The 26,147-nt window shown below is 44.5% G+C and overlaps 2 protein-coding genes across 6 annotated transcripts in view; one reads left to right on the forward strand and one right to left on the reverse strand.

The window, feature by feature from the left end:
* Nucleotides 1-16,190, forward strand: part of RNF214 (ring finger protein 214) — a 103,375-nt gene extending 87,185 nt beyond the window's left edge. For 4 of the 5 annotated variants that reach the window (XM_073585231.1, XM_073585230.1, XM_073585233.1 and 1 more), the window contains one exon: nt 7,283-7,460. In XM_073585231.1, coding sequence (XP_073441332.1) covers nt 7,283-7,348 — 66 coding nt within the window. In that variant the 3' untranslated portion in view covers nt 7,349-7,460. Of the gene's footprint in view, nt 1-7,282; nt 7,461-15,363 lie in introns of those variants that run through there. The other variant, XM_073585232.1, reaches the window with a different exon arrangement.
* Nucleotides 14,638-26,147, reverse strand: part of BACE1 (beta-secretase 1) — a 122,932-nt gene continuing 111,422 nt past the window's right edge. Inside the window, exons 3-9 of the mRNA XM_073585234.1 lie at nt 25,509-25,725; nt 24,980-25,117; nt 24,709-24,843; nt 24,154-24,255; nt 21,762-21,911; nt 20,876-21,047; nt 14,638-15,596 (exon numbers count right to left, since the gene is read on the reverse strand). Coding sequence (XP_073441335.1) covers nt 15,355-15,596; nt 20,876-21,047; nt 21,762-21,911; nt 24,154-24,255; nt 24,709-24,843; nt 24,980-25,117; nt 25,509-25,725 — 1,156 coding nt within the window. The 3' untranslated portion in view covers nt 14,638-15,354. The remainder of the gene's footprint in view (nt 15,597-20,875; nt 21,048-21,761; nt 21,912-24,153; nt 24,256-24,708; nt 24,844-24,979; nt 25,118-25,508; nt 25,726-26,147) is intronic.

Consider the following 26,147-nt stretch of genomic DNA (forward strand, 5'->3'; position numbering starts at 1 on the left):
TAGGGTCTTCCATACGGCTTTACTTTCTCTGTCAAACCAGCTATTGGTCAGTTTTTCTTTTGGCCTTTTATACTTGATTTTTTTAAGGTCAGACAATTCGGACATGGTGTAGAATATATAATTGAATTCTTTTGTAGCTTGGTTCACTTCTTCTGGGTTAGGCTTGTACTCGTAGTTGTAGAAGTGGTGAAGCATCTCCTGTATTCTGGGTCTGTTGGGAGCCTCTTAATATTTTATTGCTGATGTCTTGGACCACTTAAAGGATGGAGGCAGGTTGAGGTGCCCGCTCTGCTGAGGGTTTTTTGCCGATGGTTTATTTGTAGATTTCATGTATAGGAGAAGTTGGCTGTGATCTGACAAGTGCGTTTGTGGGGTGACTATGAAGCCGCCGATATTTACCATGTCCATATCTGTAATGGCGTAGTCTACTACGCTCCTTCCTACATTAGAGTTTAATGTATATCTTCCTAGGGAGTCTCCCTTGGTACGGCCTTATGAATCATTATGGATAAAATAACTTTCTCGGACTTACTGTGCGCTGCTAGACAAAGTTCAATTCAACACTGCATGTGAAGTTTAACTGTTTAATTCCCAACGCGTTTCAAAGTATATAATACTTCTTCAGGGGATGACATGAAGTGACTTCATGTCATCCCCTGAAGAAGAAGTATCGTTCTATGTTCTCCTCCTGCTCTATCTCTCCCTCTGGTCTTTCCCGGTGGACTACTTCTTCCTGGTCCTCCTCCCTTGGTCGCTGACCAGATTTCTCATTCAGAGAAGTATTTGGTATCCACCTCTCTGGATGCCACTTCATGCGCGGCTCAGGCATCCAGCGATATTGTGGCCATCCGACGGACTATTTGGGTTAAGGCGTGGCAGGCGGACTTATCTTCAAAAAAGTCCTTTACCAGCTTGCCTTTCCAGGGTTCCCATCTATTTGATTCCAAATTAGACCAAATTATTAAGGAGGGCATCGGAGGTACAAGCTCCCTTCTTCCTCAATTCAAACCTTGCCGGCTTCCTCTGAATTGTAGGTTTCGGTCCTTTCGTCCCTTTCGCTGTTTCTCTGTGTTGGAGAATTTTTCCCACCAAGAGAGGCCACAGGCTCACCAGGATAGGAAAGGGGCTTCCTTTAAACCCACCCCCTCCTGGCATCCCCAGGGTAGATCCTCCTGGTCTAGACCTGGCAGATCTTCCACTGCATGACTCATCTCCAGATCCCAGGGAATCTCCCAGACTGGGCGGCCATCTGCGGTTTTTCAGAGACGTCTGGCTCGCCTCGGTAGAGGACGCATGGGTCAGGGAGATTTTATCCTCAAGATACAATATAGATTTTGTTTCGCGTTCCGAGATCGATTATTCAAATCTCGTCCTCCAAGAGACGCTTCTCTGCTTCCGGGCTTCTTTGCATCCATTGCCTCCCTTCTCAGTTCAGGTGTCATCGTTCCTGTCCCAGACCAGGAACATTTCACAAGGTTTTAATCAAACCTTTTCTGGATCTAAAGTTACTGAACAAAAGGGTCCATCTAAGACATTTCAGGATGGAGTCCCTTCGTTCAGTAATTGCTTCCATGGAGTCACAGGAGTTTCTGTGCTCCATAGATATCTAGGACGCCTACCCTCCATGTCCATATCTTCCCAGGGCATCAGCGTTTCCTGCATTTTGCGGTGCAGCAGGACCATTTTCAGTTTGTTGCCCTGCCGTTCGGACTTGCAACCGCTCCCAGGGTTTTCACAAAAATCATGGCCATTTTGCGGATCAGAGATCTAGTGCTTCTCCTGTACTTCGACGACATCCTCATCAAGACTCCCTCTTTTAATCAGGCCCAGGAAAGTCTGTCCATCATTCTAGACACCCTGTCCCGATTCGGGTGGCTTTTCTAGGCATGCTGTTCGACAACCCCCAGACAAGGGTTTTTCTTCCCAAGAAGAAGAGAGCAATCCTCCAGCAGGGGGTTCGCTCCCTGCAGGGTCCTCAGCTGCCTTCCTTCCGTTCGGCCATGGTGGTCCTGGGAAAGATGGTGGCAGTGTCAGAAGCATTTCTGTTATGATTGAGTCACCGTAGGAGGCAAAAACAGAAATACAAGCTAAGTCCAGAAAACCAGAGAAGTTGGCAACTATCAGATTGCAGACCCCTGAACCTATCAACACAACTAGCAGTAGCCGTGGGGGGTTCCTACGATGCCCTAGACCCCTCGATCACAGCCGGAGAATTAAATAGGCCTAAAGAAAGAAAGGGGAAATCTAAACTGCCCCAGAGCAGACCCCAAAGCAATAGGCAGCCCCCAACGTATAATGACGGTGAAGCAAGATGAAAACACTAACACAGACAGAAAGATAGACTGAGCAAAGACGGGGCCAAAACTACCTAGATAGGAAAGGACAGGAAGGCTGCTGTCTGCAATCTGCCAAAACCCTATCAAAGACATAAGCCAACAAGCTGATATGAAAAAGGCCCTGAAGCAGCTAGGCTTCAAAAGCTAAATCAGCACTCAGGTATTTTCAGAAGACAGAGCTAAAGGAATTCAGCACACCCCAGCAGGGAATGGGATAAATCCAGAAAAACAAAGCAAAACAAAGTCAAAGCACAAATGCAAAAAGCCGAGCAGCAAACTTAGCTTTAGAGGAGCAGGAATTCAGACTGGTCTCCAAGGATCCCACAGAGAAATCACCCGCAGGGCAGAAGGGCGTCGGCAGCCTTATATCCAGTCAGTAACTCCACTCAGCCAGTCATCATCATCAGCCTCAGGTGTTTGATAATCAGGCTCACTACCTTTCTTTACCAGAAGAGGGAGTTCCCCGGGCCTCAGTAGTGAAGGGGAAAATGAACTCACAACACATTTCCTTTTGCACAATTTCATTCATAACCGCTTCAGCAAGCCATCTTATCTCAGTGGAACAAGTCTGTACTCTCTCTGGATCATCTGATTCGGCTCTCCCCCGGGTCAATCAGTCTCTCAATTGATGGCTGTCATCCCCTCTCATCTTGCGGGGTTGGTCCTTCCTTCCGGTTTACTGGCAGATGGTGATGACGGATGCCAGCCTTCTCGGCTAGAGTGCGGTCTTTCGCCACCTGACTGTCCAAGCTTGTTGGTCGACAGAGGAATCTTCTCTGCCGATCAACATCCTCGAGATACAGGCCATTCTTCTGTCCCTGCGCCACTGGGAAAGGCTTCTCAGGGGTCTGCCAATCTGAGTTCAAATAGACAATGCCATGGCGGTGGCATATGTCAATCACCAGGGAGGGACTTGGAGTCCCTTGGCGATGGGCAAGATTCTTTGGGCAGAGGCGACGGTTCCGGCGATTTTCGCAGTACATATTCCCGGCGTAGACAATTGGGCTGCCGACTTTCTCAACCGCGAGGGTTTCGCGGCGGGAGAGTGGTCTCTTCATCAAGAAGTATTCCATCAAATTTGCCTTCGATGGGGAACTCCGGATGAGGACCTCATGGAACAGGAAGGTGCCACGGTTTGTTTTTAGGTCCCGTGATACTCTCGCGGTGGGCACCAATAATCTGTCAATAGCCTGTTCACAGTTTGCCCTTCCTTATCTGTTTCCTCTTCTCCCCCATATTCTAAGGCTGTTGAAGAAGATCAAGGCGGAAGGGATGCCGGTCATTCTGATTGCACCGGATTGGCCCCGGAGGTCTTGGTTCACAGAAGTCGTCAATCTTCTCGCAGACGCCTGAACGCTTCCAGACAGACCGGATCTTCTGTCCCAAGGACTGATCTTCCACCAGAATTCTTGGTCGCTCAATTTAACGACGTGGCTATTGAAACCGCGGTTATGAAAGCGTCCAGATTTTCAGATCGGGTTATTCGGACCATGATCCAGGCCAGAAAGCAGTGTTCGTCCCGAGTCTATTATCGGACCTGGAGAGCATATTTCAGCTGGTGTGAATCTGATCACACCCTGCCTATGTCCTTTGCTCTCCCTTCCATTATGGTGTTTCTCCAGGTGATACTTGATGCTGTTCTGGCTCTTAGTTCTCTGAAGGGCCAGGTGTCAGCGCTTTCTGTTCTTTTTCAGAAAAACCTATCCTCTCGTTCTCAGGTCAGAACTTTCCTCCAGGGGTAGTCCATGCTCCGGTCCCATACTGGACACCCGTGGACCCCTGGGACCTCAATCTGGTCCCGTAGTTCCTTAGGAGCTCTCCTTTTGAACCTCTCCGAGAGGTCTCTCTATCTTTTTTGTCGTGGAAGGTGGTGTTTCTTGTGGCCATCACCTCCGTTAGGCACGTCTCGGAATTTGCGGCTCTTTCCTGTCGCCCCCCCCCCCCTTTCCTGGTTCTCCATCAGGACAAGGTGGTTTTGTAGCCCCTTCCCTCTTTCCTTCCTAAGGTGGTGTCCCCTTTTCACCTAAATGAGGATATTGTCCTCCTTTCCTTTTGCCCGGCTCCGACCCATCCTCTGGAGCGTTCACTGCACAGGTTAGACCTGGTCAGGGCGGTCCTGGTCTATCTGGCTAGGACTGCCCCCTTCAGGATGGTGGACTCTCTCTTTGTCATTCCAGAGGGAGCGTGTAGAGGCTTGCCAGCCTCCAAGGCTGCGATCGCTCACTGGATCCGGTCGGCAAATTTGGAGGCATACCGGGTTAAGAACAGAGTGCCTCCCCCTGGGATTAAGACACACTCTACCTGGGCAGTGTACGACTCCTCGGCAGTACACCAAAGGGCATACGCCCTGCAACTCTGCAAAGCGGCAACCTGGTCTTCCATCCACACATTAGCCAAATTTTACAGGGTCAATACCTACGCTTCGCAAACACCAGCCTAGGTAGAAAGGTCTTGCAGGCGGAAGTGGTTAGTTCTCCGGCCTGAACGGAGTTTCTGCTGTTTCTTCCCCAGGGACTGCTTTCGGATGTCCCATGGTTTCCTGTGTGAAGAAAAAAAATTTTCAGCTCACACATTCAGAGTATCCTCCTTTGCAACTTGTATATTTGAGAGCAGTCTGCTGGAAAACCAGAGGGTAGGCATGAGCATCACAGCATGATTAACCCTTGTAAAACTCGCTTCTGTGCAATCCTCGGTAGGGAAACCAGTTATACTACAGACCCTAGAGTTATCACCTCAGTGTAAAGATGGTCTCCTGGCTGCTTGTACCGTATTGGACTAACCCAGCGTAGCTTAGTTGGGATTACCTTATTCCTGAGAGATGTAAGGAAATGCTTTGCTGATTACTTGCCTTGTTCTGAGGAAAACCTATGGGTCCACACCCAGCGGTTTCCCGTGTCCCCCAATGAAACAACCGAGAAAGCAGGATTTTTGGTGACTCACCGTAAAATCTGTTTCACGTTGCCTTCATTGACGGGAAAACAGCACCCTCCCATATTTATCAGCTCTACTTACTTTGTTACAGTGGGTACGTAAAGTATTCAGACCCCTTTAACTTTTTCAGTCTTTGTTTCATTGCAGCCATTTGGTAAATTCAAAAAAGTTCATTTTTTTTTCTCATTAATGTACACTCTGCACCCCATCTTGATTGAAAATAAGCCAGAAATGTAGAAATTTTTGCAAATTTATTAATAAAGAAAAACTGAAATATCACATGGTCATAAGTATTCAGACCCTTTGCTCAGACACTCATATTTAAGTCACATGCTGTGCATTTCCTTGTGATCCTCCTTGATATGGATCTACTCCTTCATTGGGGTCTAGCTGTGTTTAAGTAAACTGATAGGACTTGATTTGAAAAGGCACACACTTGTCTATATAAGACCTCACAGCTCACAGTGCACGTCAGACCAAATGAGAATCATGAGGTCAAAGGGACTGGCCAAGGAACTGACAGAATTGTGGCTTGCAAGGCACAGATCTGGCCAAGGTTACAAAAGAATTTCTGCAGTACTCAAGGTTCCTAAGAGCACAGTAGCCTCCATAATCCTTAAATGGAAGAAGTTTGGGACCACCAGAAGTCTTCCTAGACCTGCCCATCTAGCCAAACTGCAATCGTGGGAGAAGAGCCATGGTGAGAGAGGTAAAGAAGAACCCCAAGATCACTGTGGCTGAGCTCCACAGATGCAGGAGGGAGATGGGAGAAAGTTCCACAAAGTCAACTATCATTGCAGCCCTCCACCAGTTGGGCCTTTATAGCAGAGTAGCCCGATGGAAGCATCTCCTCAGTGGCAGACATATGAAAGCCCGCATAGTTTGCTAAAACAACACATGGAGGACAAATGAGATGAATATAGAACTTTTTGGTGATAATTCTAAGCAGTATGTGTGGAGAAAACCAGGCACTGCTCATCACCTGCCCAATACAATCCCAAAAGCGAAACATGTTGGTGGCAGCATCATGCTATGGAGGTGTTTTTCAGCTGCAGGGACAGGACGACTGGTTGCAATTAAAGGAAACAAGAATGCCGCCAAGTACAGAAATATCCTGGATGAAAAACTCTTCCAGAGTGCTCTGGACCTCAGTCTTGACTGAAGGTTCACCTTCCGACATGACAATGACCCTAAGAACACAGCTAAAATAACAAAGGAGTGGCTTCAGAACGACTCTGTGACCATTCTTGACTGGCCCAGACAGAGCCCTGACCTAAACCCAATTGAGTATCTCTGGAGATACCTGAAAATGGCTGTCCACCAACGTTCACCATACATCCTGGCGGAACTGGAGAAGATATGCAAGGAAGAATGGCAGAGGATCCCCAAATCCAGGTGTGAAAAATGTGTTGCATCGTTCCCAAGAAGACTCATGGCTGTACTAGCTCAAAAGGGGGCTTCTACTAAATACTGAGCAAAATGTCTGAATCCTTGTGACCATGTGATATTTTAGTTTTTCTTTTTTAATAAATTTGCAAAGATTTCTCCATTTCTGTTTTTTTTCAGTCAAGATGGGGTGCAGAGTGTACATTAATGAGAAAAAAAAGAACTTTTTTGAATTTACCAAATGGCTGCAATGAAACAGAGTGAAAAATGTAAAGAGGTCTGAATACTTTCCGTACCCACTGTATATTGTTACCGTTTGAGTTGTCTTTGTTTATTTTCTATGTTACTTCTCCTGCTTTCTCACTAATTGATTAAGGTAGTGCCAGTTGGTGGGGTGTACACTGCAGAGGAGGAGTTAACATTTTTTGTGCATAGTGGCAGCCTCCTAGTGGCAGCAGCATACACCCATGGTTTCTTTTGTCCCCCAAAATTCCTGTTATTCGAGCATACCGAGGTCATTCGGTTAGCACCCGAGCATGCTCAGATAACACCCAGCATGTTTGCTCATCACCAGTAAATATATCATCATTTGTGCAGCAAAGTTGTTTTTTTTTGTTTTTTTTTTGCAGTGTGCCAAATACTGCTCATCAAGCAGCAATGATGGTTCCTGCCCATTTTGCCCGAGCCATCGATAGCCAGATAAAGATTCGGAGCCCATTAAAGTATGACTGTGGTGCGCAGCTCTGTGCCTGATGCCTTTGTCATGTCAGAAAGATCTCCATAATAAACCTTTGTGGATTAATTTAACATCTCTTAAGCTCGTAAAAAAACTTGATTCTTAAACCATGTATCCATGTTTACAATGCCTTACATCCCGATCACAGATTGTTTTCCATGTGGTTGGATGGTGCAGGATCCTCCTCCATTTCTCCTGCATTTTTTAAAAAGTTTTTTTTAAAAAGTAAAATAAAGTTGCAGGAGTTATAATAAAAGTTTTTTTTTCTTTTAGTGTAACCCCTACCTGACATAAGACTGTCTCTGCAGGTGTTTGGAGCATACTCAGGAGGGGGTACAGCTGTGTTATGCAACCAGCATCTGCCGCTCATAGCAATGCTACAATTGCTACTGTTTAACTCCTGAAATACAGCTATTTCTGATCAGCAGTGGACCATTTTGGGCATTTATCTTGGTTCCCATGGCTGCTGGAAGCCTTTATAGCTGCCATCTTCGTACTCCTGTGAAGACCGTCCTACTTAGGAGGCCATCATTTTATTTATCTACTGCAGTACTATTGCACTTACCATTCAAAAACAGTACTAATAAAAAGTACAGCTCACAATGCAGTAAAACAAGCCCTCGCACAGCTCCATTGGCAGAAAGTTATGGGTACACGCTATAACCCTGCTGATAGATGGGTGTCCTGCACAATACTGGCATCTATATATATAAGTGCCTTAAATTGTCTGTCATCCACTTCCGTCTGGATGTCACCGAATCCCACAATCCACTGCGCCGCTTCGGAAGTACGCCGACCACCATTTTGGAACACCCAAGTGATGCCGCTCGGATCCAGAACGCAGCTGCGATCCCGAACGCCGCTGCTATCTTGACCGCCGCTCGGATCCAGGCCACCGCTGCGATCCCAGCTGCCGCTCGGATCCAGGCTGCCGCTGCGTACCCTAACACTGCTGCGATCCCGACCTCCGCTGTGATCCCAGTTGCCGCTCGGATCCAGGCCGCCGCTGCAATCACGAGGCTGTGAAAGGGGTGTAATGAGGGGGTGTAATGAGAGGGATGCCGCCGCCGGACCCCCGCCAGGACCCACGGCCTGACTACACGCGCCGAATCACGCCGCTGCCTGCCCACCCACCTCCGTGCAGTCACAGCCGGCAGGAAAAATTGCGGCTTGAGGTCTGTGCTGGAGATTGGGTGCGGGCCACCCTCTGGTAGCGCCGCACACCATCTCCAGCACAGGCTGCAAAACACCGATTTTCCTGCTGGCTGTGTGATGGGTGTAACGAGAGGGTGTAATGAGGGGGAAGTAATGAGAGGGATACCGCCGCCAGACCCCCGCCAGGACCCACAGCCTGACTACACACGCCGGATCCAGCTACTGCCTGCCCACCCACCTCCGTGCAGTCCCAGCCGACAGGAAAGACCGCGGCTTGAGGCCTGTGCTGGAGTTTGGGTGCGGCAACCCTCTGGTGGCGCCGCACACCATCTCCAGCAGAGGCAGCAAAACACAGTCTTTCCTGCCGGATGTGACTGCACGGAAGTGGGTGGGCTGCCACCCCCAGCGCCACAAAGCTGCCCCCATCGTGATGTTACTGCCCTCCCGATGCGATAGCATCGGGCACACATCTAGTATTTTGATAAGCATGAGCATGTAGCAAGGCTGCAGAATCTGCGGTCACTGTACCAGGCGGTGTGGTCTAATTTGTTAGGATAAGTATACAGATGCCCGAAGGTGACATCTGCAGCAGGATATAGCGGCATGCACAGCAGATGAGATACGGACGCTGCTGATCGGATCTACCCTTACTATAAGCAGCTGCCAGGACACTCCTACCATATGACTGATAGAAGTAGTGGAAGTGAACATGGTCATACAGTTGTGGCCAAAAGTATTGACACCCCTGCAATTTTGTCAGATAATACTCAGTTTCTTCCTGAAAATTATTGCAAACACAAATTCTTTGTTATTATCTTCATTTAATTTGTCTTAAATGAAAAAACACAAAAAGAATTGTCCTAAAGCCAAATTGGATATAATTCCACACCAAACATAAAAAAGAGGGTGGACAAAAGTATTGGCACTGTTCGAAAAATCATGTGATGTTTCTCTAATTTGTGTAATTAACAGCACCTGTAACTTACCTGTGGCACCTAACAGGTGTTGGCAATAACTAAATCACACTGGCAGCCAGTTGACATGGATTAAAGTTGACTCAACCTCTGTCCTGTGTCCTTGTGTGTACCACATTGAGCATGGAGAAAAGAAAGACCAAAGAACTGTCTGAGGACTTGAGAAACCAAATTGTGAGGAAGCATCAGCAATCTCAAGGCTACAAGTCCATCTCCAAAGACCTGAATGTTCCTGTGTCTACCGTGCGCAGTGTAATCAAGAGGTTTAAATCCCATGGCACTGTGGCTAACCTCCCTAGATGTGGACGTAAAAGAAAAATTGACAAGAGATTTCAACGCAAGATTGTGCGGATGTTGGATAAAGAACCTCGACTAACATCCAAACAAGTTCAAGCTGCCCTGCAGTCCGAGGGTACAACAGTGTCAACCCGTACTATCCGTCGGCGTCTGAATGAAAAGGGACTGTATGGTAGGAGACCCAGGAAGACCCCACTTCTTACCCCAAGACATAAAAAAGCCAGGCTGGAGTTTGCCAAAACTTACCTGAAAAAGCCTAAAACGTTTTGGAAGAATGTTCTCTGGTCAGATGAGACAAAAGTAGAGCTTTTTGGACAAAGGCATCAACATATAGTTTACAGGAGAAAAGAAGAGGCATTCAAAGAAAAAAACACGGTCCCTACAGTCAAACATGGCGGAGGTTCCCTGATGTTTTGGGGTTGCTTTGCTGCCTCTGGCACTGGACTGCTTGACCGTGTGCATGGCATTATGAAGTCTGAAGACTACCAACAAATTTTGCAGCATAATGTATGGCCCAGTGTGAGAAAGCTGGGTCTCCCTCAGAGGTCATGGGTCTTCCAGCAGGACAGTGACCCAAAACACACTTCAAAAAGCACTAGAAAATGGTTTGAGAGAAAGCACTGGAGACTTCTAAGGTGGCCAGCAATGAGTCCAGACCTGAATCCCATAGAACACCTGTGGAGAGATCTAAAAATGGCAGTTTGGAGAAGGCACCCTTCTAATATCAGGGACCTGGAGCAGTTTGCCAAAGAAGAATGGTCTAAAATTCCAGCAGAGCATTGTAAGAAACTCATTGATGATTACCGGAAGCGGTTGGTCACAGTTATTTTGGCTAAAGGTTGTGCAACCAAGTATTAGGCTGAGGGTGCCAATACTTTTGTCCGGCCCATTTTTGGAGTTTTGTGTGAAATGATCAATGTTTTTTGCTTCATTCTCTTTTGTGTTTTTTTCATTTTAGACAAATTAAATGAAGATAATAATACCAAAGAATTTGTGATTGCAATCATGAGTATTATCTGACAAAATTGCAGGGGTGTCAATACTTTTGGCCACAACTGTATTTTACTGATTGTATTCTATGGTTCTACTTGTATCACTCAGGCGTCATCACTAAGAAGGAGTGGCGTAGCTGTTCTGCGAATTCATAAGACCTCATGCAAGCCCTGAGTTACTGTGACATATGACATTCCCAGCAAATCCAGGGCAACTGATGGGATTTGTCATGCCAAATTCAGGGCGGTCCCAAGCTAAAAAAAAAAAAAAAAAGTGGGATTTATGTAAATCCCACCCAAAATGAAGCAACCCTGCCCTGGGGACGATTCCTAAAAGTCCATATTTTATTAACATTGTTGGTTTAGGGAGAAGAGGAAGCATTGGTGTGTGTTTGATGCGCTACAGGCAGCTGGGATGTGTCTCTGTGGTACAGGAAGCAGGGGCGTGTCTTTGCGCTACAGGAAGTAGGGGTGTGCCTTTGAACTACAGGAAGCTGGGGCACGTCTTTGATGCGCTACAGGAAGTTGGGATATGTCTTTGATGAGCTACAGAAAGCTGGGCGTGTCTGCTACAGGAAGCAGGGGCGTGTCTTTGCACTACAGGAAGTAGGGGTGTGCCTTTGAACTACAGGTAGCTGGGGCGCGTCTTTGATGCTCTACAGGAAGTTGGGATATGTCTTTGAGCTACAGAAAGCTGGGCGTGTCTGCTACAGGAAGCAGGGGCGTGTCTTTGCACTACAGGAAGTAGGGGTGTGCCTTTGAACTACAGGAAGCTGGGGCGCGTCTTTGATGCTCTACAGGAAGTTGGGATATGTCTTTGATGAGCTACAGAAAGCTGGGCGTGTCTGCTACAGGAAGCAGGGGCATGTCTTTGATTCACTACAGGAAGCTGGAGCGTGTCTATGATGTGCTACAGGAAGCAGGAGCGTGTCTTTGAGCTATAGGAAGTGGGGGCGTGTCTTTGTTGCTTTACAGGAAGTGGGGGTGGGTCTTTCTACAGAAAGTAGGGGCAGGTCTATATCTTTAGATAGTGGGGGTGTTTGTTTCTTTACAGGAAATGGGGATGGGTCTATGTTTCTTTACAGAAAGTGGGAGCGGGTCTTTGCTTTACAGGAAGTGGGGGCGATATTTTTCTAATAGGAAGCAGAGGCAGGTCTATGTCTCCAAGAAGTGGGAGTGGGTCTGTTTTTGTACAGGAAGTAGGGGTGGGTCTATGATTTTGTACAGGAAGTAGGGGTGGGGCTATGTCTTTGTACAGGAAGTAGGGGTGGGTCTATGACTCTACAGAAAGTGTTGTGGGTCTTCGTCTTTCTACAGGAAGTGGGGGCAGGTTTTTCCTTCACAGGAAGAGGGGGTCGGTGTTAATTTTTACATGAAGTGGGAGGGGGTAATTATTTCTATAGGAAGTAGGGGTGAGCCTCTTTCTCTACAGAAAGTGGGACAGATCTGGGTCTCTACATGACTACAAGGCAGATCTTTGTCTCTACACACCATGGGGACCAGGGCTTTTTTTTTTTCAACAGGAAGTTGGGGGAGGTCTTTGTGCTCCTGCTCTCCTGTCTGCCAAACTGCATACAGGCAGAACGCAGACATGAGCTTTCAGTTCAGAGCATGCAAACTATTGTACAACGGCAGAAGTGAGGGGGAAAGGAAGTTCTAGCACCTATAGTGCTGGTCAATTTGTGATTTAAAAGAAAACAACCACCCCAAAAGAGTAAATGGCAAATAACAGGGCATGAAAATGAGGACATTTCCTGCATACATTAGACTGTTACACGCTTCAATATCGGCTTTACATTGCTGTTGAGGGGCAGCACAACAACGGTTATTTTTATTACAGGTTTTGTGTGAAAGGATAGCCCTAAGCGTAAGACATTATTTGTACGAATACTTACAATTTTTCTCGTGCCTGTGAAGTCCCATTTTCTGTTAACACCAAATATATGTAATAGTTGCACAAAAAAGATTAAAAAAACGAACCAGTAGATGGTTGTGATTGTTACTGATTGTTTTAGAACCACAGATATAACAATTACTGTTAATGATCGTTACTTACAAGTAGATAAGACACTTTTTTCATGGTTCCCCCTACACACCTTGTTTTCTGGATCCAGATTACCCAGTATGTTCACTTTCCTGCATAAAGACCTTATGATAGGTAGGATCATATATAATGGCCCTTAAATCCTCACATTTTTAACTTTCTAATGTGTTTATTTTGGGCTAAAAAAATATTTTAACAACTGGGTTTTATTAAAAATGTTGCACCGTTTGGCATATGCAATCTCTTTATTTCCTTCCTACTTGTTGGCTAAAGAATGAGCTAACTAAGAATCCATCAGTGAGCTTTCTGACAAGAGTTTCTCTCAATTATGTCTTTTCCTGAAGTGCGTCTCTGCTGATTTATGACCATCTCAACTTTAATCTGTTCTGTAGTCACAAATCAGCACATAGGAGATCAGAAAGAGACTGAAAAAAGTCTCTATCAGAATGAGCTCACTGATAGATTCTAAGTAAATTCATTTTGCAGCCTGTAGAAGAGAAACGGCAACATTTTTATTGAAATACAATTGCAAAAAATTGTTTTAGCCCAATTAAGTTGTTTGGGAAGGTGTCCATATTCAAAAAAGATACAGGGGGAAGGACTGAGCATAATTTTCTAAACAAAACAATATAAAATCATACAGGAATACGATATTCCCGACATATCTTTTTAGATAGGTCATCAACATCAGTTCTCGGAGTCCGACACCAGGTATCACAACTGATGAGCTGATCATAGTGTCATACCCCCACCAATGTAATGTTTGTATTAAAGCTTAACATCTCAGCAAAATTGTGGGTCTTGATCCCCCAAACTAACCTAAAAACATCAAACGGACGTACAGTGCTGTTACAGCTGAAAATCCTGGCCTGACTACGAGTCTGACAACACATAGTCAGCCTAGGATTTCCAGCTGTAACTCAGCTTGCCTGGTCTTAAAGGATATGAACCATCCATGGGGGGGGGTTTCTTTAATACGATGCATGTATATTTGACTAAATAATTTTTGTAATAGAATTCCATTAAAAATGTTGAACTGTTTTTATTCTACAGCCTCTATTACAGTACATAGCAGACTGTAAAACGAGCTAAGAGTCACCAGTTCTTCTAGTCATAATTGAGCTTAGAAGATCATGCTGGAGAAGAGAGATCATTTTGAAGTATTTTTTTCTACAGCCTCTATCACAGTACATAGCAGGATGTAGAGGAGTAACCAGTTCTAGTCATAATTGAGCTTAGAAGATAATTTGAGCTTAGAAGATAATTTAGGAAAAGAGAGATAATTTTGAAGCATTTTTGTTGTACATCCTCTTCCACAGTACATAACTTATTCTATAGTCTGCTATGTACTGTGATAAAAATATGCTTCAAAATTATCGTTCTTCTCCTAAATTATCTTCTGATAACTAGAACTGGTCACTGCTAGCTTATTGTATAGTTCGCTATCAGTGACCAGTTCTAGTCTTAATTAAGCTTGAGATCATTTTGAAGCATTTTTTTTTCTCCAGCCTCTATCTGAGCACAGAGCAGACCGTAGAATCCATCAATGAACTCGTTTGGATAGCAGGGTCTGTCACCCTTAAATCTCTTCTCGTGAATGATCTTTTAAGCTCAATTACGAATAGATGGACAGATCGATGGTAGCTCATTCTGCAGTCTATGTACAGTGATACGCAGAGGCTGTAGAAGCCAAAACTGGCCAAGTTTTATTTTTTTATGGAACCCTATTGCAGAAATGTTTTCTAGCCCAAAATACATGCATTTAATGAAACAAACAAAACCTCCAAACTGTCCATATCCTTTTATTTGCCCCTGTAGGTGCTGATAGTTAACGCATAATATACATAAAAACCATTCATTTTGAGGATATTGGGTCTGTCAGGTTTCCTGTCTAGTAAACATTTGGTCCCTAATATAAGGTAGCCCTTGTGGACTGGAGAGGGATATCTAACCTTTTGACACTCACTCCATTCACTAGTATGTGTCACAACCATGCCTGTAAGTGTATGGCCATACAAGGACCTTGGTAACTATAGGATTGGTGCAGATTTGGAGCCTTTCAGCCTCCTCCATGTTTGGCATTTGCTCCCACCCCCTTTTTTTCCCCTGTCATTTCCTGTCTTTTTTTTTTTTTGCAATCAGGTTATCTCCAGCAAACCAAGGCCCTTGTGAATTAGCAGTAAGCATGAAGAAAAGAGAACGCAGTTTCCTTCAGTCATTGATATGGCTTTGTGTTTATCGTAGCGCCCTCTGTCCTAATAATCGTATTCAGCATTGTTACGTAAGAAGAAGCATTTTTTTTTTTTGCTTAATCACAAGTGAAAGGCTGTATTGTAAAGCTGCAAAATAATCCGTCAGTTGGTTGCGTCATGTCCGGGCTTCTCTGGTAGACATTGCCTGCGCAGGACCAATGGCTTTTCTCATACAGAGACCCCGCTGCACAGGCCACGCTCTCCTGTTTCTTGGAGGCGGCCCACCTATGAATGCTTAGAGGTGTCATTTCTTATTTCAGCAGGGAAATGTCATCAGCAAAATCATCTTGTGATCGTCTTAGGCAGCGGAAGCAGCGCCACTGGAACAACATCAGGCAGAGGGGGAGCATGAAGAGGGCGCAGACACCCGCCATGACGTAGGCTGTCGTCATCAATGCCGACTCATCTAGCTGTGGGGTATTATATCCACAGTCTTCCAAGTCCGTTGAGTAAAATGGACCATCCACCGAAGCCTTGCGGGAATAGTCATGAACTGTAAAATAAGAATAGAGTTACAAAATCTCTTATTTATAACCATGGTAGATAATGAACCTTAAAGTGACTATCCATCTTTTTTTTTCACTTAAATGCATGTATTTTGGGAAGAAAATCATTTTTGCAACTGGGATTCATTAGAAATTTTGTACCTTTTTTTTTTTTTTTTACAGAGTGTTTGTTTCTCTATGTTCATCTTTGATGAGGTCTGTGGTCTTAAATCAGATGAGAAAAGATAACAAGAGTTACAAACTCTCCTGACAGATTGTAAGAATGAGCTCGCTGATGGATTCTCAGCTATCTCCTTCTACAGCCAGCTATAGACCGTGCAACACAGAGGCTATAGAAGGCAAAAGGTGCAAACTTTTTAATAAGACCCAATTGTAAAAATGTTTTTTTTTAGACCAAATTACATGCAATTAAGTAAAAAAAATAAATAAAGATAACCGGAAAACACAGATGGTTCCTTTAAGGCTGACAATCCTACAGCTGTCTGACCTCATACAGACGGGACATTTAATGAATAAGATCTAATATATTATTTATGTATCAACCCAGTAAAAAAAGGCTGTAATTGGATGAATAATGGGCTCTCATTTTGAGTGTATACTGCTGGACCTTTGGTGCAGGTTATTTTGTCAGTCTGGGCCCACTCTAGCCCTTTATACATCGATAGAGATACAACTGACATGTTTCACAATCATAGCTTATCTGGATCCATCAATACCTATAAATCCTAATTATTTAATGGAAGCGACAAGATAAACTGTGTCAAAGAAAAAAGGTTTGTTTTTTTTCTAAAGTATTTATAGGTTTCTAACGTCAGATGTTTTGATTGATAGTTGCCCGGGAGCTAAAGCCCTCCCCCGTCTCACATAGCGAGATCGCTGAAGCATCACCGATTTTGTGACGCAACAGCAACCTCGCCAGCGATCTCGCTACATGTGACACGCAGCGGCGACCCCCCCCCCCCCCCCGCTGGATATCGCTGATCGTGCTCGAATGTCCTGGGCCATTTTTTAATCGTCGGCGTCCCGCTGGCCAGCACGCATCGCTGTTTGACCCGACGAGCGACCTCGTTGGCGACGCAGAACTCAGGGACGCAGGCTGGAATCGTTCAGAAAAGCTGCTGTGTGACAAGGTACCAACGACCGCTGAGGATTGCTGGATGGTTGCTGCGTCGCTGAAGAGATCTGCCTGTTTGGCAGCTTACTAGCGACCATTTAGCGACGCACCAGCGATCCTTACCAGGTTGTATCGATGTCGGGATCGCTGTTGCGTCGCTAAGTGAAACGGGATCCTAAGACCTTCACCGATCTCTGACACCATTGACTGTGATTGATGGAATTATCAGTAAACGGGCTCAAAGAAGTCTACGAGTCCGTACAGAGCTAACCCTGCTTCTGCCCATTAGTTTTAGTAGACCTGACTTGTAAAAATAATAATAATTTTATTTCTATAGCGCCGACATATTCCGCAGCACTTTACATTTCAGAGGGGACTTGTACAGACGATAGACATTACAGCATAACAATAATCACATAGACCATAACAGATACCAAGAGGAATGAGGGCCCTGCTCGCAAGCTTACAGTCTATGAGGAAAGCGGTAGACACGAAAGGTGGGTGGTAACAATTGCCTTCATTGTTCGAACCAGCCATAATGTTAAGTGTGTAACAGTACGGACACAGAGGGCTAATGGATGCCTAAAGCATGTGGGTGAATGATGCGGGGAACCTGGTTATGGTAAAACTTTTTACTGTGCCACACAGGGATAGATTAGGTTAATGTGTTGAGGTGGTAGGCCAGTCTGAATAAATGTGTTTTTAGGGCACGCTTAAAATTGTGGGGATTGGGGACTAATCGTATCGACCTGGGAAGTGCATTCCAAAGAATTGGCGCAGCACGTGTAAAGTCTTGGAGACGGGAGTGGGAGGTTCTGATTATTGAAGATGCTAACCTGAGGTCATCAGCAGAGCGGAGGGCACGGGTAGGGTGGTAGACAGACGAGGGAGGAGATGTAGGGTGGTGCTGAGCTGTGGAGTGCTTTGTGGGTGAGGGTAATAAGTTTGTACTGGATTCTGGAGTGGATGGGTAACCAGTGTAATGACTGGCACAAGGTAGAGGCATCGGTGTAACGATTGGCGAGGAATATGATCCTGGCTGCAGCATTCAAGACAGATTGGAGAGGGAAGAGTTTGGTAAGAGGGAGACCAATGAGAAGAAAGTTACAATAGTCCAGACGAGAATGAATAAGAGAAACAGCAAGAGTTTTTGCAGAGTCAAAGGTAAGAAAAGGTCGAATTCTAGAAATGTTTTTGAAGTGCAGATAATGAGCGAGCCAGTGATCGGAGTCAAGTATGACCCCAAGACAGCGGGCATGTTGCTGGGGAGTAATAGTGGAACCACACACAGAAATGGAAATGTCGGGCATAGGTGCATTAGTGGAGGGAGGAAACTCAAGGAGTTCAGTCTTTAACAGGTTCAGTTTCAGATATAGTGAGGATATGATGTTAGACACAGCGCTTAGACATCTGCAAGGAGTTTGTATGTTCTCCCCGTGTTTGTGTGGGTTTCCTCCAGGTGCTCGGGTTTCCTCCCACATTCTAAAGACATACTAATAGGGAATTTAGATTGTGAGCCCCATCGGGGACAGTGATGATAATGTGTGCAAACTGTAAAGCGCTGCGGAATATGTTAGTGCTATATAAAAATAAATATTATTAGGAGAGAACGGTGTCCTTGATGCCGATGGAGCGCAGCATAGTGAGGAGGAGCTGATGATCCACAGTGTCGAATGCTGCAGAGAGATCCAAGAGAATTAGCATGGAGTAATGACCATTAGATTTAGCTGTTAGTAGATCATTAGAGACTTTAGTGAGGGCAGTTTCAGTAGAGTGTAAAGTGCGGAAACCGGATTGGAGAGGGTCGAGAAGAGAGTTATCTGAGAGATAGCGGATAAGATGGGAGTGGACCAGGAATTTAGAGATGAAGGGAAGATTAGAGACAGGTCTATAGTTAGCGGCACAGTTTTGGTCGAGGTATAGTTTTTTCAAGTAATGGCTGTATGATGGCATGCTTAAATGAGGAAGGAAAGATACCGGAAGAGAGAGAGAGAGGTTAAATATTTTTGTCAGGTGGGCGGTGACAGCAGGGGAAAGGGACTGGTGACATATCACTGTGACATCTCATCTTTTATTGATCGTCAGTTACTCTTTCACTGCTCCTCCCTCCAATCTCTGTGACATCTACAATGAAATAGTAAACTGGTAACAAATGGGTTTTCAAGAGGCCCTGTCACCACGTCATGAGTGTCCAGTTTTTGCATTCATTTTATTCCCAATCCTTTCGGGAGTATTTCATATTTTGTATTTTTTTTAAATCCTCTATAAAGATCCAGAGATATTGGTTGTTTTATTTGTCTTGTCAAGGGGGATTGGTGAACAGTGATTTGCAGAGCAGCTCAGAGATACGCCCCTAAGGATCCTGTGAGCCTTGCTCCCTTGGAAAGACCATAAAAAATAGAACAAAATTTTTTTAAAAAAAGCGCATACTCGGGAGCAACAGGAATAAAATAAAACCTGGACACTTTTGACCTGGTTATGGGTCCTCTTTGAAAGATTCAAAAATGCTTTCTCATTTTCTTTTTTTTTTTTTTTTTTTTTGCCCAAACAGCAAGCACCCCTCTTCTCCAAGGAGAAAATTATATATTGTTTAAATCAGTGGTTTTTGTTTTATTTTATTTTATTTTTTTGCAATTTATATTATTCATATCACAAACTTCTTGAAAAATGTTGCAGTTTTCACACAGGTTACTGGAGCTTTATTAGGGTACGTGCACACGCTGCGGATTCCGCTGCGTTTCCGCAGCGGTTTTGGCCGCTGCGGACCCGCAGCAGCTTTAGCTGCGGTGTACAGTACCATTCTAATGAATGGGAAATAAAAACCGCTGTGCCGACGCTGCGGAAAAATCCGCGCGGATTTGCTGCGGTTTTGAATCCGCAGAAAGAATTGCATGTCAATTCTTTCTGCGGAAACCGCTGCGGGTTCCTATCTCCACCATTGTGGAGATAGTGAATCCGCAGGACCAAACCGCAGGCAAAACCGCAGATAATCCGCAGGTCTTTGGACCTGCGGTTTTTGCAAAATCCGTGCGAATTAATCCGCAGCGGAATCCGCAGCGTGTGCACGTACCCTAAGACTCACTAAATTCATTTTCTTTCAGAGAACAGTACATGCACATTAGTCACAATGATCAGATCTTGCCTATCTATTGTATTGAGGCATCTAATGAGGTGCAAAGGTGATTGTGAAGGGAAGAGGAGGTGAGCTGTGACATCACCTATTGTGAATGATGGATCCTGTGTTACCTACTGTATATAGAGGTGTTATCAGTCATTGTACAGGAGGAGGAGGTGAGCTGTGACATCACCTATTGTGAATGGTGAATCCTGTTATCTACTGTATATAGAGGTGTGACCTGTCATTGTAATTTTGCCTCTGCTGATAATGAGCCTGCTGAAAAATCTTCCCAAAAGGATAAGAAGTATGAGTAGAAAATATCTCTTGTGGCCACTGTTAATATTGCAAGGTTCCTACTTTTTTAATGAAGATTGTGAAATTGAAAAAAATAAAAATACATTTTTTTAACGTACATGTAACACAAAAACCCTGATTTAAGCAAAAGTTAATTTTTTTTTTATTACACATTCCCTTTAACGATTATTCATTTAATGGGGCTCAGCTGCAATGCTAGATACGGCCTGTGAACAAAAGGGGTGCTGTTTCTGGAAAAGTCACAGAAGAAAAACTGGAGAGGAAACAAAGCTCAAATAGGGTCTTATCTGGTAAGAGAGTAAAAGGCTATACACAATTGTGCTCATCTGATAGGGTTGTGTGCACACAACCAAGAGAAGGACCCGAGGCTGCTGCAAACCCCCGAGAGGATGAAGACATAAAATGAACAAACAAATGGGTTTCTCTGCGCTGCCGTGAAGGAAAGGCTGAGATGGGCATAACTGTATATGTACCGTATTTCTTATCCTTTATTTCACGGCAGTGCAGAATAACCCATTTGTTTGTCCATTTTATATTTCTGGAAAAGTAGCAGACTTCACCCAGAGGTGAGGGAGACATGTCTATAAAGTATCTGTAACTACAGTGTACTGGTGAGGGAGACATGTCTATAAAGTATCTGTAACTACAGTGTACTGGTGAGGGAGACATGTCTATAAAGTATCTGTAACTACAGTGTACTATTGTGAATGATTTCTCACCGTGACACGTGCTGACTGCGAATCCTATGCGCTTACGGGCACGGTCAAAAACAACATAAAAGCCCTCCATGATGACGGCTCCCATCACTGTGCCGGTGGAAGACTGGGATACCGCAAACTTATAGCAGTCATCCTGAGACGTAGCGATATCCTCCACGGGGCGCAGGTATTGCTGTGAAGAGAAAAAAAAATGATGTATCACATTTCTTAAAATCGAATGTATCCATCAAATGTCTGGAAGTCTTACTATCTTCCATCTATTAGATATGACTGCACTTTAGTAGTTATTTTCCCATCCTTTTTTTTTTTTCCAAACATTCTGTGCCAAACAAAGAGGGACTGTCAACAGGTCAAAAGTTGCCAGTTCTGGCTTACATGTTATTCCCGCTGCTCCCCTGAGTATTCAGTTTTTTTTTTTTTAATCTACCATTCGGTTCCAGAGCTATGGTCTTTTTTTAGTGTTAATTTTTATTGTCTTTACCCAAGGTCTTTTGCAGCTGAAAGACACGCCCCAGAGGACCATTTGAGTCACACCCATTTGTAATAATATATAAAGGTATGTAGTTCTGGATATGTATGGCGGATTTAAAAAAAAAAAAAAAAAAATGCGAAATGCTCAGGGAGTAGCAGAAATAAAATAATGCAAAAACTAGACACTTTTGTCCTGGTGACAGGTTCAACTTAAATGATGCAATTTTGTCTGCAACGAGAGTTTTTCATACAGTTTAGGAGTTTACTGCATGTGTTTTAGCATTGAATTTAGTGGAGAAATGTACCAGTAGATGTAAGCAGGCAGAATTTTGCGTAGCTCAGTTACCTCTTACTTCAGTCCTTCAATGACTCTGCCTTGGACAGTCCATGATGGCTTCATCTATAAGATACTAACCTGCGGCAAAATGGTGATGCTAAAAGACTCGTTGGTAGCTTCACCCATCAAATACAGGGAGATTACAGGGAAGATGTTCCACGGCGTTGTACCTTCCTGCCAGCACACCAGCTGTTCTCCCAACCAGAAGCCATCAGGGAACTTCTCCGTCTGACAGAAGACAATTAGCAGGATATAGATCAGGAACTCATATGTATATAAATACCTTTTAAAGGGATACTCTGGAACGTTATGATTGATGACCTATCCTTGGAGAATCCATCAGTAGCAGTTGAGTGGGTGTCCATCTCCCACCACCACAATCGGCTGATTGAAGAGGCCACAGTGCAACAGAAGTGGCGCAGCAACGTACATTGTTTAGAAACCCCCTCCCATTCACTTAATTGGTGGGGGTGTCAGACCCACTCTGATCTAATATTTATTAATAATAAAATCCCAGAAAACCCTTTTAAATCAAAAGTGTATGCTTTTCATTCATATGTAGTATTGCCTATAATAACATCAAAGAATGGAGCAAAAATATCCTGTTCCTTCAGCTATATCAGTAGTCCGTGGCCGTTGGACGAGAGCCCAACAAACCTTCTACTACTTGCAACGTCCCTGATGCCTCTTCTGATTAGCAGAGGTGAATAAAACTGAAATAACAATGAGCGCAATAGGGTTTTATCTGAGTTGCAGTGGGGAGACCAATGGCAACGGTACTCACCTGGTAGGGTTGTGTGACCACAACCGCTATTAGGGTCCCATTACATTTAGCGATGCACCAGCGATCCCGACAACGATACGATCTAGTCAGGATCGCTGGTGCATCGTTAAATGGTCGCTAGTGAGCTGCCGCACAGGCAGATCTCACCAGCGACTCAGCAGTGATAAGCGATCCATCGGCGGTCGCTCTTACCTGTCACACCGCAGCAATGATGGCTTCCGCCTGCGTCCATGCATCGCTAGTCGGTGCCAGCGGGACGCCAACGAGGGAAAAATGCCCAGGACATTTGAGCGTGATCAGCGATATCCAGCGGGGGGGCCGCAGGTACGTGTCACATGTAGCGAGATCGCTAGTGATATCGCTGTTGCGTCACAAAATCGGTGACGCTTTAGTGATATCGCTAGCGATCTCGTTATGTGAGAAGGGGGCTTAAGGCTATGTGCCACGCTAGCGTTTTTAAACGCTCAGGAAAAGGATCCCCTTTCCCAGAAAACGCGCGGAAAAAGACGCGCGTTTCTTGCGCGTTTTTTGACGCGTTTTTTGACACGCGATTTCTGGGATCATTGGGGATGGCTAAAAACACTCAGCTATGCGGAAAATAATGAGCATGCTGCGTTTTTAGCCGCTAAGCGATTCCTGAGCCGTTAAAAACGCATGCATTGGCACAAAAAGCCAAAAACGCATGCAAATGAATTAGAAGCATCTTGTAAGCATTTCTGCAGCGTCTGAGCCAGCACAAACGCTGCAGAAATGCTTACAAAAATGCAACCTGGGCACACAGCCTAAGGCTGCTGCTGCTGCAGAACCACAAAACGATATAAACAAAAAATGTAATGAAAGGGTTAATTGTGCGCCGCCAGATGTAATAAAGAGGGATCTGCCTTGATGCTCAATGTATCAGCGTGGCTCTTCCGTGCATATATTCAGGTTTTGCAATGTAATTTGGAGCAGGCACAACGTCCCAGATTATGTGGCAGCTACAACTGGCAGTGCAAAATTTAACTTTTTCATCCCATTTCTTTGGTTTATACTGTATCTTCTGATTAGCAGGCAACCATTATATCATTACATTGCAGCATCACACTAATCAGAATTGGTACTGGGGATAATGCAGGTAGAGGATCGCAGAGCACTAATCCCGACTTCCTATGTGGCCACTGGGTCAGGGTCTTGTGAAACTTTTTGCTCAACTCTATTAAGTTGCCATACCCCATCTGGAACTCTTTTATGAGAACCAATAGTCTTCCAAGGACTGCACCAAAGACAACCCATTCGGCCAACAAGAACATTGAAGTGGCTGTTTACAGATAAGTGTCTTAATTAAGCCATTAAGAGTTTATTTACATACTTTTTCTCCCATGGAGCACTTGTAAGTAGAGAGGAGCGAATAAATTTACCACCCTGGAACAGGATTGTGCAATTAGCGGCCCCAGGACTGGAGCCATGTGAACTGCTCTCTGGAATCCCGGGCGCCTCTTATTTGTAAGCCCACTGTGACGTCATCGATGTGGAGTGACGCATACATGGCGTTGCATTTGGCACACTAATCAGAAGAGGCTCCAGAGATAGCAAGAGATAGGTGGTGGTTCGTTGGGCTTCCATCCAGCGGACATGAAATACTGGCGAATAACAGGTGATTTCTTTCTTTCTCGCACTCCAATTATCACATCCATGTCTCTCACTCACCGAGGAAGCAGCTTTAATCTCTTTTACAGCTTTATCAAACACCCTCTTTGGCAGGCGAAGGTTTGTGGTTCCACTGTCGACGATGCTCTTATCATAGTTGTACTGAGAATATAGAAATATGGAATCAAATCTTTCCCAAAAAAAAAACATTTTTTAAAGTGATCTTGTGACATTGTACATGCACTCCTATCTCTTTATACTGTAGAGCAGGAGGAGCTGAGCTGATTGATATATAACTTTCTGGTTGAAGCTTTGGTATTTTATTTGTTGAAATCTCTTTAATCTATGGTGAGGAGTCCAGTGGGCGGTCCTAAGCAGTGACCGCCCATTGGATTCCTGTAGTAAAAACAGCTGGGATTTAAATGAATAAAAAAGTTATATTTAATGTTTTAACCACGATACTATATAACAATCTGCCCAGCAACTCCTGCTCTATTACATGATGAGATTGTATGTTCCCTTTGAATATGATCTTAAAGGGATTGTCCAGTAAAAACAAGTTGAATTATTTTGCTCAACTCTCATCATTAGTAGCATGACCACCATGACGCTCACCTCTTTACAGTCCATCTTCAGATCCCGTCCGTTGATTTCGATCTTTACAATGATGACCTCGTAGTACCACTCCTTCCTTATAGGTGTGTACCATATATTACCTACATACAACGATGGGTCAATCCCGCCAATGACCTAGAAAAAAAACAGTATAAAAAGAAGAAAAATAAGTATATTATGTGCAACTCACTCCTGGAAGACAATGTCCACAACACAAGCTTTGATACACGTCACCGGAAACCAGTAATGGGAATATTACCACCACACTCACCATACTTCCTCCTACTGAAGCCGTCGTGTTCCCTTCCTTGATGGGGTATCCTGTCCCACACAACTGCAAGGAGAAGACATTGGGGACCCGTGTTTGCTTTACAAGAGAGTCAAAGAATGGTTCCAGTGTGTCGTCAGGCTGGAAGAAAACGAGAGTGTTAATTTCAGGAATACTTTATCCTGTATGGTTAAATTAAAGTGCAGCAAAAGTTTCAGATTTTGCAGCAAATCCGCACCAAATCAAATTGTGAGCAATGATTAAGAGCTGCCAAGCTCGAAACGCGTCTGTTCTGCCCCACCATCAGTGGTGACAATATGCTGATATGAAGTAGGATTTTAGATGCTTCGTCCAATAAAGGAAATTTCTCCAGGAACGGGAAGCTGTATTTCTTCTATTCGTTTGGACATTGATCCTGCTGCACCGCAGGTTTCTGTGCTTGAGCTCCTGGATTACCAGAGGGGTGAGCTGCTGGCTTTTTTTTTTTTCCTTTTTCATATTTGTTTTTATATGTGCTTTTTGTCTAACTCACCCGTGCAATATTGGCATATGCAAGTCCCAAAATTCCCTCCCAGTTGGAGCCATTGATGAAGAACTTATCGGAGTCAGTTATGGCTGCGATGTTTGCTGTGACGGTGACGTTGGGGCCATGTGGGATTGTAACCAAATCTGTACCCAGTTCTCCCTCCCATTTCCCCTGAGTGTATGGAACATACACTCCTCTTCGGACATCCCGGTACGTCCTAGACCTGTAAACACAAATCGAGAGAGTCCGAGAGGTCAATAAATAATACACACAGAAGCTTTGTACGACTCGATGCAAAGATTTAATCACTGATCCAATTTTAATTAAAAAGTATCACATACAGCTGTGGAAAAAAATTAAGAGACCACCACATCAAGCCCTGTCATAGGCAGCCCATTCTCCAGACATGAACCCCATTGAAAACCTGTGGAATGTAATCAAGAGGAAGATGGATAGTCACAAGCCATCAAACAGAGAAGAACTGCTTACATTCTTGCGCCAGAAGCAGTGTGAAAGACTGGTGGAAAGCATGCCAAGACACATGAAAGCTGTGATTAACAATCATGGTTATTCCACAAAATATTGATTTCTTAACTCCTTCTGAGTTAAAACATTAGTATTGATGTTTCTAAATGATTATGAACT

The sequence above is a fragment of the Dendrobates tinctorius genome, unplaced genomic scaffold, assembly GCF_039654945.1.
Source record: "Dendrobates tinctorius isolate UK_male_01 unplaced genomic scaffold, ASM3965494v1 ptg000086l, whole genome shotgun sequence".
NCBI lineage: Eukaryota > Metazoa > Chordata > Amphibia > Anura > Dendrobatidae > Dendrobates > Dendrobates tinctorius.